The sequence below is a fragment of the Phoca vitulina genome, unplaced genomic scaffold (genome assembly GCF_004348235.1).
Source record: "Phoca vitulina isolate PV1807 unplaced genomic scaffold, GSC_HSeal_1.0 scaffold6, whole genome shotgun sequence".
Taxonomy (NCBI): domain Eukaryota; kingdom Metazoa; phylum Chordata; class Mammalia; order Carnivora; family Phocidae; genus Phoca; species Phoca vitulina.
The window spans coordinates 39150400-39168773 of NW_022589709.1; the positions used below are offsets into that span (position 1 = coordinate 39150400).

Below are 18374 nucleotides of genomic sequence, written 5' to 3' on the forward strand. Positions count from 1 at the left end.
GCGTGACCTAATCAAGACAATTTAAATACACCTCCTTGTCTTAGCTTCTGTATATTTATTTGTAAAGTTATAGAAATGTTCTGGGATGTTTTGAAGAGCACACCAGGCATTCATTAGTCTCTGCATCTCACGCTACAAAATGAGTGTAGCCATTTTTTTTTTTTTTTTCCTCACTGAACTTGACATGGCTCTGGGACAAATCAATGAGAGTCCCAACCTCCCCTGGCTTCATCATGTTTATTCCAGGGTTTTCTGGGAAGATTGCTTTTCCACTCTTCATGAATAGTTCATGTGCTTGTCTCCAGTGGAAACAAAGTGACATTTCTTATTACTGTTGGCTGTTGGAAAGCAATTGCAAAGGGAGTGCCTTGAAACAATTAGTCCTCTGTAACTGATTATTTAACAATGTGTATTTCCCAAGAGCTGTTTATCCTCAAAAGGAAGCAGCCAAGACTAAATATGTACTGTATCTAAGCAGACACCTGCACTGAACCCCTCTGGATGCTAAATAGGAATTCTCACAGAAAAACATTAAAGGAGGATTATTAATTTTCTATTGCAATTGCAATGAACTTTGTATGTTTTTGTGAGCAAAGAAACATGTCCCATTTCTTATGGTAACTCAAGAACTATTTTCATTTGGGAAAATTTCTGCATTAAAGAAGGCTGTAGTTTCAGGACGCCTGGGTGGCTCAGTTGGTTAAGTGTCTGACTTTGGCTCAGGTCATGATCTTAGGGTTTTGGGATTGAGCCCGCATGGAGCTCAGCATTGGACTCTACGCTCAGCATGGAGTCTGCTTGTCCCTCTCGTTCTCTCTCTGCCCCTCCCTCCACTCATACTCTCCCTCTCAGATAAATAAATCAAATCTTTTAAAAAAGGCTTTAGTTTTAAAACTGAAATTCAACATATAAAACAAGAGATATATGGAAAGCAAGGAAGGAAGAAAGGAAAGAAGTAAGAAAGAAGGAAAGGGAAGGAATGAAAGAGGGGGAAGAAAAGAAACACTATTTTTCTGTTTTAAAAGATGTGTTATGTGTTCAAAGCACTCTAGTGGCCACCAAAAAACAATAAAAATGTAGAAGAAACTGTTTCCACCTTTGAGTTACTTACTTCCCAGCCACTTAGCTGTTTGAAGACATGCGGGCTAGGAATAAAAATGATTTTAACCAGCTGATCTTAAATTTGAACACAGGCTATATATTTTTAGCTACAGATTCCATGTTGTGACTCCCTTCTGTGAACCAGCAAGTGGTTCAAAAACTGCCAGGAAACATCTCAGGAACATCTCGAGACCAGATGCTTGTATAAACGAACATGTAAAAGCCAGTTACAGAGAGACAGTCAAACAGGACTCCGAACAATGTGGTCTCATAACTCACATACTGAGAAGTGTCATATCTCAATACTATGTAAAGTTCTGCTCCCTTGCCAGCTTACGCATTCCAAGAATGCATTTCAGTTTTTGGAAAGGTTCTTCTATGTATGTGAATCTTCTCCAAAAACTTGTTTTCCAGCATCTTTAAGAAGCTCATTCCTGATATTGCTGGCTACCCTTATTATCCTATATGGGATTCCCTACACATGTGAAAAAATTGTTAGTCAATGAGAAAGCCCTAGAAGAAAATCTGCAATAAATGCTGTATTTAAGTCTGAATCTGACTCGTTCAGGTTAAAAATGGAAAATACTTTAGAACGTAATTAAGCTATGCGTGATATGCAAAATGTTTAATGAGTGTGGCACAGACATTGACCAATTAGAATGGCTGTAGGTCTAGAGCTGGAGTTAGGTTCCTGGAGGCTCCCTGTCTGGCCAAGCATTAGTCTTTCAGCTGCTGGAAGTCTGGGGATGCTCCTAGCTTACGTGGCTAGAAGCTGGACACATGCACAGAGTTAAAACACTAGCTGTTTCAATACTTTTACAACTGATAGGGTTGGAGCAGTGCCTATCGGCTGATAATCAAGCCTGGTGATTACTCCCATTATTGTTACACAGTTAGGATATACCTTGGACTGAACAGTCTAAGAAAGCTGTGAGGTATAAATTAGCACAAATCTTAGAAATAACAAACTCAGGGCGCCTGGGTGGCTCAGTCATTAAGCGTCTGCCTTCGGCTCAGGTCATGATCCCAGGATCCTGGGATCGAGCCCCACATCAGACTCCCTGCTCAGCAGGAGGCCTGCTTCTCCCTCACCCACTCCCCCTGCTTGTGTTCCCTCTCTCGCTGTGTCTCTCTCTGTCAAATAAATAAATAAAAATCTTTAAAAAAAAAAAAAAGAAATAACAAACTCAATTCACTTTTTAAAAAATAAAGGATATTGGATTAATGGATCAGGGAATTAGAAAAATATTAAACATATTAAGTGTGATTCCTTATGAATTTCTTGTAGAATATACAGAGATATTTGGTTAGATAATAGATACCAAGGATATTGATAATAAACTGAGGCTACACAGATGAAGTATCCCAGTGTTTTGACAACAGCGGTCTTTGGCCTTGCCCAAACTTACATGAATGAACAAGAAAATTTAGAAAATATATATACTGGATGTCTGTTACATTAGCCTACCTACCACTGTTGCACCCCTTTTATTGATAAAAGCATCCTTTCCTCCGACGGGAATTCCACTCTATGTGGTTTTTGTGAGCTCAGTCAGATCAATTCAACTCCTTCTACCAATGGAGTCTGTTCACGACCCAGGCCTGGCCAGAGTAACTGTCACCATATGACCAGTTTCTGCATTGTCTGTGATCCAACGTGAGGGTAATTTAAGTCCTACGTAGGATTTTCCTATTGGGGAATAAGCTCCTTCAGTGCTAGGGCTAGAAACCTGGTAGGAGGTAAGTCTTGCACTGGTGGTGGCCACCATGGTCAATAAGATTATTAAAGCAATAAAAATAGCAAACATATTTAGAAAGATAATTTTTCTAATCTCACTTTGTATTTGTATCCATCAAGCATTACAAAGTACTATGTATACATTTTCTTAAATGCTTGGTAGCTCAAATTTGAAACTTCAGAGAGTGATAAGAAATTCCTGATAATATTTCAAGTGATTAGGATTCTCTTTTTTAAAGTAAAAATAAATTACTGGGACTAAATATAAAAAACAGCTTTTGCATAGCGAAGGAAACCATCAACAAAACAAAACAAAAAAACAATCTACTGAATGGGAGAAGATACTTGCAAATGATATATCAAATAAGGGGTTAATATCCAAAATATATAAAGAACTTATACAACTCAACACCCCCCCCCCAAAAAAACACAATCTGATTAAAAAATGGGCAGAGCAAGATGTCCTTCAACAGACGAATGGATAAAAAAGATGTGGTTCATATATACAATGGAATATTACTCAGCCATCAAAAAGGATGAATACCCACCATTTGCATCGACATGGATGGAACTGGAGGGGATTATGATAAATGAAATAAGTCAAGCAGAGAAAGGCAATTATCATATGGTTTCACTCATATATGGAATGTAAGGAATAGTGCAGAGGACCATAGGTGAAGGGAGGGAAAACTGAATGGGAAGAAATCAGAGAGGGAGACAAACCATGAGAGACTCTGGACTCTGGGAAACTGAGGGTTACAGAAGGGAGGGGGGTGGAGGGATAGGGTAATCGGGTGATGGGTATTAAGGAGGGCATGTGATGCGATGAGCACTGGGTGTTATACGCAACTAATGAATCATTGAACACTATATCAAAAACTAATGATGTACTGTATGTTGGCTAATTGAACTTAATTTAAAAAAATGGGCAGAGGACTTGAATAGATATTTTTTCAAAGAAGACATACAGATGACCAATAGACATATGAGAAGATATGTAACATCACTAATCATCAGGAAAATGCAAATCAAAACCATGGTAAGATATCACCTTATACCCATCAGAATGCCTGGAATCAAAAAGGCAAGAAGTAACAACTGTTGGAGAAGATGTGTGGAAAAAGGAACCATCATGCTGTTGGTGGGATGTAAATTGGTACAGACACTGTGGCAAACACTAAGGAGGTTCCTCAAAAAATTAAAAATAGAAATAACAGGGGCGCCTGGGTGGCTCAGTCATTAAGGGTCTGCCTTCGGCTCAGTTCATGATCCCAGGGTCCTGGGATCGAGTCCCACATCGGGCTCCCTGCTCGGCGGGAGGCCCGCTTCTCCCTCTCCCACTCCCCTTGCTTATGTTCCTGTTCTCGCTATCTCTCTCTGTCAAATAAATAAATAAAATCTTTAAAAAAAAATAGAAATAACATATGACCCAATAAATCCACTTTGGGTATTTACCCAAAGAAAACAAAAACACTAATTTGAAAGACATATGCACCTCTATGTTTATTGCAGCGTTACTTACAATAGCCAAGACATGGAAGACCCACGTGCCCACTGATGGACAAATGGATAATGAAGGTGTAGTATCTATATACAGTGAAATATTTTGCAGGCTTAAAAAAGGATGAGATTATGCCATTTGTGACAACATGGATGGACCTAGACAGTATTATGCAAAGTGAAATAAGGCAGATTATGAAAGACAAATGCCATATGATTTCACTTAAATGTGGAATCTAAAAAAACAAATGAATAAACAAACAAAAAGCAGAATCAGACCTATGAATAGAGAGAACAAATTGATGTTTGCCAGAGGGGAGAGGGGCAGGAGGATGGGCAAAATGGGTTAAAGGGAGTGGGAGATACAGGCTTCCAGTTACAGAATGAAGAAGGCACAGCATAGAGAACACAGTCAGTGATACTGTAATAGCATTGTATGGTGATAAGAGCTGCACTTGTGAGCACAGCATGATGTATAGAGATGGCGAATCACTATGGTGCACACCTGAAACTAACGTAACGTTGTGTGTCCACTATACTCAAGTAAAAAAAAAAAAAAAAAACACATTTAAAAAAGATTCCCTTTTTGGGGTACCTGGCTGGCTTAATTACTAAAATATATGACTCTTGAACTCGGGTCATGAGTTTGAGCCTCACATTGTGGGTAGAGTTTACTTGAAAAAAAAAAAGGATTCCCTTTTAAAAATTGCATTAAATAATAAATATTTAAAAATTCAGAATATTATAAAAAGATACCTTTTATCTATTAGTCTTTGAGCATGTATCACATATTAATAATCTGGGTGAAAAAAAGAGACAGTAATCTCCTCTGGGTAAAATACAGTAGCCAAGCATAAGATGTATACTTTTGTGGTTGCAGATATTGATAAAAGCCAGTTAAAAAAATACAAAGGCCAGTTTAAAAAAAAAAAAAAAGATAATAACCATTTAGGCTTCATGGAACATACTTGGAAGATCTTACTACTATATAGTCATATTCTATGAAAATGTCCTAGTTGAAGACATGAGGCAGTTTATAAACCAAATGAACCCCAATAAATGCTAGTGAAATCATATTTTTAAGTGTTTCTTGACAGGCATTCTTTTTAAGAATGATTCACTGAGCACTGGTACCAGGAATGTACTAATGTGCCAGAGTGATACAGAAATTCATCACCTCAATAGTGCCACATAGATAGAATGAAGCTCATTATATATGGGTTTGAAACGTTTTTAGTTTTTATACTTAGCTTTAAGTTCCTCTAAGAAACAGACCAGAACGACTTCTTTTATATCTCCCCATGAAATATCGTTGAATGCCCAACAGTTCTCCCTCTCTCTTTTTTTAAGATTTTATTTGTCAGAGAGAGAAAGAGAGAGAGCACAGCAGGGGGAGTGGTAGGCAGAGGGAGAAGCAGGATCCCGCTGAGCAGGGAGCCTAATGCAGGACTCAATCCCAGGACCCTGGAATCATGACCTGAGCTAAAGGCAGACGCTTAACCGACTGAGTCACCCAGGTGTACCGCAACAGTTCTCTTTTACTAATAAATCTCCATAAGAGCTCAACAGACTTTTTCGTGTGTACGTGGTTGGATAGGTTACACTGGCTACCATTTTAACCTTAAGGTTTACATTTCTTTAATTGCTGCTGAGAGGTTCAGTCACTGATTTCAAGTGTCTAATCTCCACTGAATCCCACGGGTTTCTCTCTAAGCAGTCCGTTTCTTGACCATCTTCCAACCTACCATAGTTTGCTATTTACTTTCTGCCTAGAAACTGCTGCATACCTTTTACCGTTTTTAGCTCAAGCTTTCAACCCGTTTTTCTCAGCAAATGTCCTTGCTTCCTGAATTTCAGAGAAAAGAGAGGGCATTAGATACAAATTCCAATTTTCCACACTTCCAGCTTTAAAATGGTTTTTCCATGTTTACCTTTTCTTCCCTCCTTCCCTAGCCTCAGAGAGAGAAACCTCTCTCCTCACCCTCTATCACTTCTGTTCTTCCTGCCCTGTCTGTGATCTGGCCACAGCAGAGTCTTTCCTCCACTTGTCAGTTTCTCCTTCTTTGTTGGTTCTTTTCACAAGTAAAGAAAACAAAACAAAACAAAATCTCCTTTGAACCAACCAGTCAAATGTCCTTCCTAAGCTATTCCTTTCTCTCTATTCTCCATTAAATTCTTGAATAAAAATAACTATTCCTTACACGTGTGAAGTACTGTACAATTGCTTTATATTTGTTATGCCACTTAATTAAATCACACCATAATCCTAAGTGGTATTTATTCCCATTTTGCAGATGAAGTAGAAAGTAGAAAAAAATTTGTATTCATGACTCAGCTGAAGTCAACCAGATAAGATGGGTTGGTGGAGTTAGGATCATGCTGTACTACACAAGTGGTTCTCAAACTGTGGTCCCTAGACCGGCTGAATCAGCATCATCCGGGCACTTGTTAGAAAAGCAAACTCTCAGGTCTGCTCAGATCTACTGTATCAGAAAGTCTGTGTTTCAGTCCACGTGACTCTGATGCAAACCACAGATGGGGAGCACTGTACTAAACCACACTGCCCTCAGCTCTCATGCTATTTATCTTTGCTACCCTTGACAGAGTTAGTATTGTTTCTTTTTCTTTCTTTTCTACCAGCAACTCCAAACTGTTCTAAACTGGTTCCCTTTCATTAATAATCTTTCACTAGCCCTCTCCCAATACCTAGTTACTAAAATACTGGTAGCCTTTTCTTTTCTTTTTAAGATTTTATTTATTTATTTGACAGAGAGAGAGACAGCGAGAGAGGGAACACAAGCAGGGCGAGAGGGATAGAGAGAAGCAGGCTTCCCGCGGAGCAGGGAGCCCAATGTGGGGCTCAATCCCAGGACCCCGGAATCATGACCTGAGCCGAAGGCAGATGCTTAACCAACTGAGCCACCCAGGCACCCCTAAAATATTGGTAGCTTTACTAATGTCTCCCACATCTTACCAACTCACTGACCTTACTGCATTATTTCCTAGAACCCTGTGCTGAATGTGATCTTCATGTTGACTAAAGGTGTGGGTGCCCAGCCATTTGCCTGAGCCAAGCATTTGTTTGTTGTTTTTTTCTTTTCTTTCTTTCTCTTTCTTTCTTTCTTTCTTTCTTTCTTTCTTTCTTTCTTTCTTTCTTTCTTTCTTTCTTTCTTTCTTTCTGATTTTATTTATTTATTTGAGAAAGAGAGAGGGAGGGGGAGGGAGAGTGCGTGAGCAGGGGTGGAACAGAGCGGGGGGAAAACCAGGGGGAAGAATCTCAAGCGGACTCTGGGTTCAGCATAAAGCCCAATCCCATGACTCTGAGATCCTGACCTGAGCTGAAATCAAGAGCCCCGGACGCGTAACCGACTGAGCCACCCAGGCACCCCGAGCCAGGCATTTCTAAATGATGTTGTTCTTTCATACTCCCATTCCTACATTTTATTGGCTAACCAAATTTCATTCGTAGTTACCTTTACAATTCTCAAACCTGTCACCTACTCTCTATTCCCAGGTATGCTGCCAGAGCATTATAGGCTGGAATATGATAGTAGCCCACCTAACTGGAGCTGTTCCACATTTCAGAACCCTCCTGTTTCCAGTTATCCTTCTAAAAAGTAGTACAAGCATGTCATTCCTAATCAAAATTTAAAAAATTTAAAAACTCACAAAATATAAAAAACAAATCAGAACAAAACAAACAAAAACTCCAACTTTGATGGCTTCCCACTGCTTAAAAGCTGAAGTTTAACAGCCCATCCCAAGCATGGTAGCATGGCATGGAGGCCAACCTACCTTTGCCTGCCTCTGCTCCCAGCGTTACCTTCCTAACTGCAAAGCTTTTCCTCTTCCCACCCCCACCCCGGCTCTTGGCTGAATCTCGGCAAGATGGATCACTTTTCCTCTGCACTGTCCTGGCTAACACTGTTTCTCTGCCTGAAATACCCATCTCTAACCTTACACTCTTCACTTAGTTAATCTACATTAAAGGTGTCACAAACTCACAGGCGGGTGAAATGAATGAATGAAGTCTACCACGTGTAATAAGGTCCCATGCCCCATCTAAAGGGGCAGCACCTACTTAGGACTGGAGAATTGCTGCCAAGCAGGTACTGCCATTAAAGAAAAGCCAGAAGTTCAAATTTTTACGTGGAATTTCTCAATTTACAAAGTTTGCAGCAAATTAAACCATTTAAAACACTGTTCTGTGTACTCTCGTATATCCACCAAATAAAATACATCTGCAGGCTGTCAGTGTGGACCTTGGTGCTAGTTCCACTAGGCCCTGGGGATTCAAAGGTGACCAGACAGGGCCTCTGACCTGAATGGCTCACTTCTGGGGCTCATCTCAAATGCCAGCACAGGCAGGAGTAAACAGGCCCTTCACTCAGCTCTTACAACATTTTGTTTGCATGGCACCTGCCACAGTGTACTCTCACCAGTGATTGTTTACTCTCTTGAATCATCACATTCTCCAGGAGCAGGCCTGTCACCTTCATCCCGGTACTGGTAACACTAACACAATGTGCTAGCAGTAGGCACTTGATTCTCACTATGGCTATAAAGAGATGTCTAAGTATCTACTTGTATCAACTTGATGCCAAACTTTCAAGTTACTTTGTATTTTTGCTCTTCCTAAATCCGTATTATGATTTGATTAGGCACCCTGCTGGAAGATAAGGTGTCACTAAATAAATCATCTCCTTAAAATTAAACCGAAATATGCTTTGAGTCTTGTTTTAGTTGTATGCTATCATCCTAATAGGTTTTTCTACACATGTTCCTTGCATGATGGTGGTCAAAGTAAAGACTGTTTAGAGATATCTTTGGTAAATTCAAGAAATTATTTTGGTCCAGGACAGACCTTTTCACTTTAGAAAATAAGGCAAATGAGTTCATTTGTTCCATTTGTTAATTTCAGGGTGCAACTTTTTCCATTTTAACAAAAGCACTAAAAAAGTCAGCTTTAATTTTTGCTACAGTTATATAATTTCTAGTTATGCTATCCAAGCACGCTCACAAAACTAATTTAAGCTGGGCATTGCCAGACTTAGAGGATGTCAATCATTTTTTAGTGAACCAAAACACTCTCATTTTACTAAGCACCAGACTTAAGAGTGGACTGCTTGAACACTGGTATCTATTTCATTCCTCAATTGATCTAACATCTAGACCAAATATGTGCATATGTTCATGGCTTCCATCTGCAAAATTTATAAACATCAATCCTGCTGGAAGAGAAATATGTTTTTGTAGTTACTTAGATTTCTCTAAATAAAGGAGGGTAAATATTTTATGTCTTCCCTATCTGTATAATCAGCAAGTTAGAAGCCCAACCATATTTCAGTTATTAAAGATTTAGCCCCCCATCATTTTATTCTACAACTCTGTATGATGTTGTGTTTAAGAATTCATCTATGAGTTGACACTTGATTCCTTGACGTTGAAACTCCATGCCCTGTGTTCACTGTGTGCCATCAATAACGAAATTGTAAACTTACCTGCAGACTGTTGAAAATGACAAAGAGGACCAACATCCAGAAGTGTCTGTAAGCCATGTGCAGGCCTCCCCAAAGCCATGTCACAGAAATCAGGCCAAAGAGATATAAAACCAATGGAATTTCTAGAAATAAAAAAAAATTTTTTGAGCTTTGGTATACTGCATAGTCACGCATACACACAGATGCATATCAGCTCTTTTCTTGTGATACTCTGTATGCCGAAGTACCCATTTTGAAAGAACAACCTTGGAAATCCCATTCTTATGCCAGAGAAGAGAAGGCACATTGCTGAGTCTACATTCTTTCTGTTTTGCTGGTAGGCAAGGGGGTGGGGAAGAATGAGAACTGTTCCTCTCCTAGACTACCACCTGCTGGACTGTTCAGGAAGTGCCATGAACTACAGAGATGCAATAACATTTCAACCCCAGGTAAATAATCCCCTTGAAGAGCTCTCCACCAGAAAACGGCAGGCAGTGGTGTGCTCCCGAAATTAGTGTAGTCTAACCTGACATTTTATTTATTTATTTATTTTAAAGATTTTATTTATTTACTTGACGGAGAGAGAGAGTGCACACGCGAGCACAAGTAGGCAGAGTGGCAGGCAGAAGGAGAGGGAGAAGCAGGCTCCCTGCTGAGCAGAAAGCCCGATGAGGGGCTCGATCACAGGACCCAGGGATCATGACCAGAGCTGAAGGTAGACGCTTAACGACTGAGCCACCCAGGTGCCCCTAACCCGACATTTTAAAACAGAAATGCTACAAATACTAGTTTGCGTATCATAGAAAAGGATATACTCATCTCCTTTTTTCTAACAGAAAAGACACCAAACTTTATAGCTAACATCAGAGCAAAGATGAAGTGATGGGTTTGCTATTGTCAAAACGAAGTTTACTCTATCCTTGTTTCTCATGTAATTTATTTCAGTAGTTTTCAGGACAGATTTCTTCAGGGCCCAGGACTTCATTACCCTTTTCATTTGTCTTTGATACGTGCATTATAGAATAATAAACTTAAAAAGGGGATTTTAACATTGAAATGACAAGCTACATAAGATTTGGAAAGTGAATCAGATCATAGCAGCTGCAAATAAGCACATTTCAAGCTGTTGAAAGACATCAGGATGGACCACACCACTGACAACTCTTAGGACAGACCTCAAGCTCCATATATACCCACCATCATCACTTACTGCCTGGAATCTACGTGCACTCTGGAAATCGGAAGAATTAAATAATCCAACTTCAGCAATTTAAAAATTTTATTTTGAAACATTCTTGAACTTACAGAAGAGCTACCAGTACAGTCTGACAACAAAGGTTTTTTTTCTTACTGAACCACTTAAAAGTTTCCAACTGAATCCTGCATCACCCTCTGAATGCTATGTTTGTAAATATATTTTTAAAGTAAGATTTTTAAGTTTATTATTTTTTTCTTAATCTCTACACCCAATAGGGGGCTTGAACCCAGATCAAGAGTTGCATGCTTTTCTGACTGAGTCAGCCAGGTGCCCCCATACTTTACTTCCTTTTTGTTTGATTTTTCCTATCCAAATACTTAAAAAAAAAAAAAAAATTATTTATTTATTTGAGAGAGGAAGGGAGAGAGAGAGAAACTCAAGCGGACTCTGCACTGAGCCTGGAGCCCAACGTGGAGCTCCATCTCATGACCCTGAGATCGTGACTGATGTCAAAACCAAGGGTCAGGTGCTTAACTGACTGAGCCACCCAAGCGCCCCTCCTCTCCGAATACACTACTGTATATTTTCTATAAAGATATTCTCCTACATAAACACCATGGGACCATCAAATCAGGAAATTAATGCTGATCTATTACTGCCATCCTCAGATCCCATTCAAGATTTGTCCATTGTTCCCATTATCCCCTTTGTAGCAGAAAGGTCCGGTTGACATGCTTCTGCAATCTCCTTTAATCCCCAACACCACATCTGTGTGGACTTGGCTTTCAAGACTGACACTTTTGAAGATTACCAGCCAGTTTTTCCTGTAGAGTGTCCTTAAATTTGAGTTCATCTGATGTTTTCCTGTGATTCAGATTATAAAGTCTGGCAGAAATCACAGAAGGGAGGCTGGGCTCTTTTTATAGCATTCTGTTGGGTAGCACAAAAATTCAATTTGTCCCATTACTTGGGCTGCTCATTCAGGTCACTTGATTAAGGTAGTGGCTGCATACATTCTCCACCGTGAAGTTAGTCTGTTTTCCTTTGTGATTACTAAGTATTTGTGTGGGATGACCTTGAAACTGGATAAACACCCTTTCCCTTATCGAATGTTTAATTTACTCATTTATTTATTTTTAAAATATGGACTCATAGATTCTCAATTTATTTAATGGGTTATTGTCCATTATTTTCATGTTGATGCCCCAAATTATCCTAAATTTTGCAAGATGGCTTCTGTGCCTTTTGTTATGTCCTCATCATTCTGTAAGCACTTCCTTGGTTTTTGGCCCAACAAGATGTTTTTTTTTTCTTTTTTTTTAAAGATTTTATTTATTTATTTGACAGAGAGATAGACAGAAGAGCACAAGCAGAAGGAGTGGCAGAGGGAGAGGGAGAGGGAGAAGCAGGCTCTGCACTGAGCAGGGAACCCGATGCGGGACTCGATCCCAGGACCCTGAGATCATGACCCGAGCCGAAGGCAGACCCTTAACCATCTGAGCCACCCAGGCGCCCGGCCCAACAAGATGTTTTAAACTCATCTTGTACTTTCCCTGATCCAGTTCTGGTTTGGGGGGGGAGGGGGAAATGGCACTTAAAAACAAAGACTGGGTACTAGGTATGCTCACGATTATTGGGGTGTTTCTACCCCTAAGCCCTCTCAGTAGACAGAGCTAGAGAATATATGGAGGTACACATATGAACACACACACACATTTACATCTGGATCACTGGATCTGTCTCTATATAATGAACATCATTAGGGCACACCAATACTTCTAATTTCAATCGAACACCACAGAGTTAATTCTAATTTTCTTCCTTTTAATTTTTGTAAATCTCTTCTCTGTTGTTAAGAAATCTATTTCTCATTGTTCTTAATATATTTAGCTATTTGATCAACTGCCCTGTTTGATTGTAACCAGTCTTCCGATGCTGTCATCCCTTGCCTTGCACACGTGGGTTCTGACACCTCATGTGGGGCTGTACCCCACCCCTCACACAAATGCCCCCCTCACAACGAACAGGGCTCCCATACTCCATACTTCAACACCTTTCTCTGGATGGTAACTGTGAGTACGGTGTTAGGATGAGATTCTTGGGCAAGGGAAGAGAAAGGAAAAACACTAGAAGAGAAAGGAAGGAAAGGGAATGGGGGAGGGGAGAAGGAATAGGGAACCTGAGCAGTCCTTTTTTTGAGGAGAAAGGCACTATGCTGGTATCTTCCCAAATAAACCCTTCATAAGAAATATAAAATTGTCTGAGTTATTATTATAACTTCACAGAGAAAATAAGAATAATATAAAACATAGTTTGGGGTGCCTGGGTGGCTCAGTTGGTTAAGTGTCTCAGGTCACGATCCCAGGGTCCTGGGATGGAGCCCTGCATCTGGCTCCCTGCTCCACGGGGAACCTGCTTCTCCCTCTCCCTCTGCCTGCCGCTCCCCCTGCCTGTGCTTGCTCTCCTTCTCTCTCTGTCAAATAAATAAATAAAATCTTAAAAAAAAAAAGACACAGTTTATACAGATGAATAATTCCTTTGTCATTAATGCCTTACAGCAGGCCAGGAGAAAATGTATTAAGATTTATTTAAATTTTATAAAAATTTATTTTTGTTTAATGAAATCATACAATTTGATAAAGGGCCAGGGGCTCATTTTTAGTTATGACAAGATACCCTAATATTTAGGAAACTTCCTATGCTATGCTCATTAAATTTTTTAAAGATTAGATATCAAGTCTGGCAATTGCATTCTTTGTTCCCACTGTGTAAGTACAAAATTCTATTTATGGCTCTGTGCAGAGTACAAAAGGACATGCGTATTTTGCATGAACAACTAGGAACCCAATTTTCAAAATTTGGCCTGCATGTTCCTCTAAAGTGCCTAGAGCCAAACAAGTGCTGTGTGCTGACAAAGCTCAGTGGGAGAGCCAAGAGAGCATACTGGGATTGACTAGAAACACCCATGGCCTAGGTTTCTCTGGAACTCTGCAGAAAAGTGTGGTAGCTTGGCACCCCAGACCAGAAACTCTGCAAGGAAGAAAGCCAGTCATAAATAACTCAGTGTATTGAATAATAGACCCAGGCTGGTTTTCCAGCAGTACAACGATGAGCAAACGATTTCAGATGGAAGAAACATATCCAGAGGCACATCCAGATTTTGTGGGCCTGAAGTTTATAAAACTTGCAGAGCCTTCTTTAAAAAATAAGAATTGCCAAAGCAAAAATAGGTATCGAATCCTGGAAGGGACTTATGCAAGGGAGGGGCCCTAAAACTTAAACTTCATCAGCCTTATGGCTAATCCATCTCTAAGCAGGTACCTTCATCCTCTTTGGGGTGTAGAGTAACTGACCGCAGAAGGGCTGTTGGGAGTGGGTGGTAGTGATGAAGGGGGAGGGGTGTGTTGTTGTTTAACAGCTGCTGTGAATTCCATTTGGCAAACTGAAAATTAATGCTGCACTTAATGAAAATCATATCAGTTTCTTATTTCACAAGCTGATATTTCACATTTGGTGAACCACTAGTTTTTTGTTGTCTGTGTAAGTCAATGCTTACGGAAGCAGGCATTTATAACTGGCAACATTAGAAACTTATATTTAGGGGTGAATTAGAAAACAGAATTTCAATGGTTCTAGGTACTTTCACCATAAACATCTTTGCTGCAAGCATTTTTGGGGCAAACATTTTAGACACATAACTGACTGGCCATAAAGCAATTTTGCCATACAAAAATAAAAGAGATGCCTGGTTGATGGTTTGGTTCATTTCTCCATTGACACAGTACTCCCATTTTATACAAATCTTAGCCCTCAGAATGGTCTATACACTGGCAGAGTTTTGAACCCACATTTTCCACAGAACTTTGGAACATCTTTCAACGAACATGTGACAACATGCCAAGAACAATCAACAGTGTAGAAGGTTTTCATAATGCACTTCAAAGCTCAGTTACAAATATGCATCCTAGTATTTAGAAACCGATAACTCTGTTAATGAAGGAAGAAATTTTAGTGAAACAAGAAAAAGTGTGATGCTGAACTAGGAGATGAATCAACAAACAAACCAACAAAAGCATAATACTATGAATGAAAGACTTGGAAGACAAATGCTTAGGTGCAATTCACAAAATAAAACCAGTTATCTGTGCAGTGAATCTACACACATTTAAATGTATTCAAGGGCGCCTGGCTGGCCCAGTCAGCAGAGCATGCAGCTCCTGATGTAGAGGTCGTAAGTTCAAGCCCTACGTTGGGCATGGAGCCTACTTAAAAATAAATAAATAAATAAATAAATAAAATGTATCCAAATATTTTGTATTTCACAATAAAGTCTTTTTAATTTTGTCACTCATTTTTCATATTTCATTATGTTCTTTTTAATGAATTCCCTCTTTTATTTTTCGTGACTTTCTCTCTTATGACCAAATTGCCTTTTGGCCTATTAGTTATGCGGTGAAAATGTTTGCAGTGAAAATGCTTGCTATTGTATATACCTGTGATGGAATATTACTCAGCCTCAAAAAGGAATGAAATTCTGACATGTGCTACAACATGGATGAATGCTGAAAACATTATGTTAGATAAAATGAGCCAGACACAAAAGGACAAATATTGTTATGAGGTGCCTCGAGTAGGCAAATGCATCTAGACAGAAAGTAGAAGAGAGGTCAGCAGGGGCTAGGAGAAATGGGGAATAGGAAGTTCTGTTTATTAGGCACAGAGTTTACGTTTGAGTTGATGAAAAACTTCTGGCAATGGACAGTGGTGATGGTTGCACAACGCTGTGAATGTACTTTTTGCCACTGGATTGTACACTTGAAAATGGTTAAAATGGTAAATTTTGTGTTATGTATATTTTACTACAATTTTTTTTTTTTTAAAGGCCATGCTAAAAAAGGCAGGCTTATGTTAAGATGAAGTTCTGACAGGGAGAAAAAAAAATCAAATCCTCAAAGTACTTAATTTAAGTACTTAAATAAGCAAGAGGTCATTAATGTGAAAAACAAAGTAGTCTGAAAAGGTTTCAGTAAAAGAAATTACTTGTGGAAAGGAAAAAAAAAATCAGCAAGTGGATGTGTCATTTAGTACTACTACCATTAAGAAAGTCTACTTACGGGCTTTTGTAGATTCCATTGAGGATACATAAAATCTCTTTATTTTTTAATGGAAAATATTATTTCAATGAATTTAATTGCCATTTTTAAAGAAAGTGTGGTGCTGTATTATTTCTTCTCTTCGTAATTGCAGCCCTGGCTTTATTGCTAGACACCAGTGACAACAATCATGGCTTTATTATGGAAATCACACCTCATTTACATGAGGCTGAAATTTATTCTGTGTTTACAATCTTCTAAAGTACTTGTTTTAATTTTACCTCACTGACCTTCTGATTCTAACAATTTGGATGTACTACTAAAACAAACTCATCAATGTAAAACAAGGAACACAGCTGTGAAATAATGTGTAGATTTAAGATATTTATGGGCCTATTTCAACAACAGGAGTGCATTATTTTTAAATGAGAAAAAAAACGGTAATTGAAAAAAAGGTATCAAAAGGCCTTATTTCTAAATTATGGGCCTTTATTCCGAAATTAACAGATACTTGGAGGCAAAGAGGTTTCACGGATCTGACCCATTTCTTGGTAAGAACATATTAACCGTGTTCTTAAGCTTCCTTAACAAGGGTTAACACTAACTCCGTGATGCATAGTCACCCACTAGTTCTTAGCGAATAAACCGAAAGTCATAGAAGAACACAACAGGACACAGATTTCACAGAACTGCCAAATCAGCATTAGGATACTATGGGTGGAAGAGATAATGAATCTACAAACATTTACAAATGTATCTGGAGGTAGGAGCCACAGGACTCAGAATAGTTTCCCTGTTCTCCAGATGGGTTTTAAGAGCTCTCAAATGTTTGTTGCAGCAAGCTAGATTTTGTACATCTCTGCTCTCCACTGTGTACCAGGTTCTTCAACTTATTTCGCCATCCTTACTAAATTCATAATCTCCATAGTCACTTTCTTTCAATGAGCACTTTAGGGACAATAATTTCCAAATGTGCACCTCCATTCTCTCCTGAGCTCTAGAACTCCAGGCCTGGAGGTCCCCAAAACATACCAGACTCAGTTAGTTCATCCAAAGCTGAATTTACTATCCTTCCTCTTAAACTCTCTTCCTTCCGAGTCCTACTAGTACCACCATTCCCATAGATTGACCCCATGCCTCCTTGCTGCACCACATGGGGAGAGAAACCATACACAGAAAGCAGTCGGCACAGAGCCTGGCACAAAGCACATGCTCAATAAGCTTTACCACTATCGTCCTCATTCTCATGACCATCATGACTTTAGTCAAGTTCAGGAAATAGTGCATGGCTATACATAGTGCCTTCTTGCATTTTGGAGAGCCCAACAATCACGTAATAAAAAAACATGTTGAACTTCTTTTGTACCTGAATTTCCCAAACCCATTTAGCTATAGGACCCTTCTGTTTACCTGACGGAGTCTGAAGATCACTCTTGGAGGAGGGTTGCTTTCAGACTGCAGACTGTAAATTCCACCACATCCAAACCATCACTGAAATCTTCCTGACCAGTGTATTTAAACTGGACCTCTCAGTGTCTTCTATCTGCCCCCACCTCCCTTCCTCCCCCACTTTTCTATTCTATTCTAACCCATCCCATCCCACTTAAAAATGCTGGCAATGAGTCTCCCCAATGCATTGTGACTCACAACTGTAAACTTCTACTCTGAAAGGTAATTTAAGTAGCCCAAAGGACCTCTGAGACATAAAGTGGGTACAGTAAACATCACCGATAGTGGAGGCCTACCGCTACCACCTTCTGGCATGGATTTACCCTGACCCTTACTGAGATATGAAGGAAGCAAGCCTAATTTGGAAGGATCTGCACAGGTGAAAACTCAGATCTGCAGGCAAGAGAAGAGAGCCACTCAATATTGGCCTAGAGTATATTTTCCAGGGGTAAAGAGGAGGAATGTGAGCAAATTTTCAGAGGAGTCTCAAGGTCTGCTGAGAACCTAAACAGCGGCACTCCGTCAACAGTTGACTTAGGGCTTTCCTGGATGCTAAAGGACAGTCCAGTGTCAGGCCTGCTTTGAGTGTGATTTATTGGGAATGAAAAAAAAAATAGTACAAGCCTAGAATTATGGTCTCGCCTCCAAAAGCTATATATAATTTTCAATTTGCAGACTATAATTTTGAATCTAAGGAGAATAATCAAGTTAGATGAGACATACCCACATGGACCTTGCACAAACTGTTATTAGAGTAATTCCATTTGAACCATGTACTTCAAAGTTGCTAGAAGTTGCTAGATAATATCCTACTG

The 18374-nt window shown here is 39.4% G+C and overlaps 1 protein-coding gene across 1 annotated transcript in view; it reads right to left on the bottom strand.

Moving 5' to 3' along the window:
* ADGRV1 (adhesion G protein-coupled receptor V1) overlaps positions 1-18374 on the bottom strand; it is a 538587-nt gene that overhangs the window by 54321 nt on the left and 465892 nt on the right. Inside the window, exon 86 of the mRNA XM_032403550.1 lies at positions 9841-9962. Within this exon, the coding sequence (XP_032259441.1) occupies positions 9841-9962 (122 nt within the window). The remainder of the gene's footprint in view (positions 1-9840; positions 9963-18374) is intronic.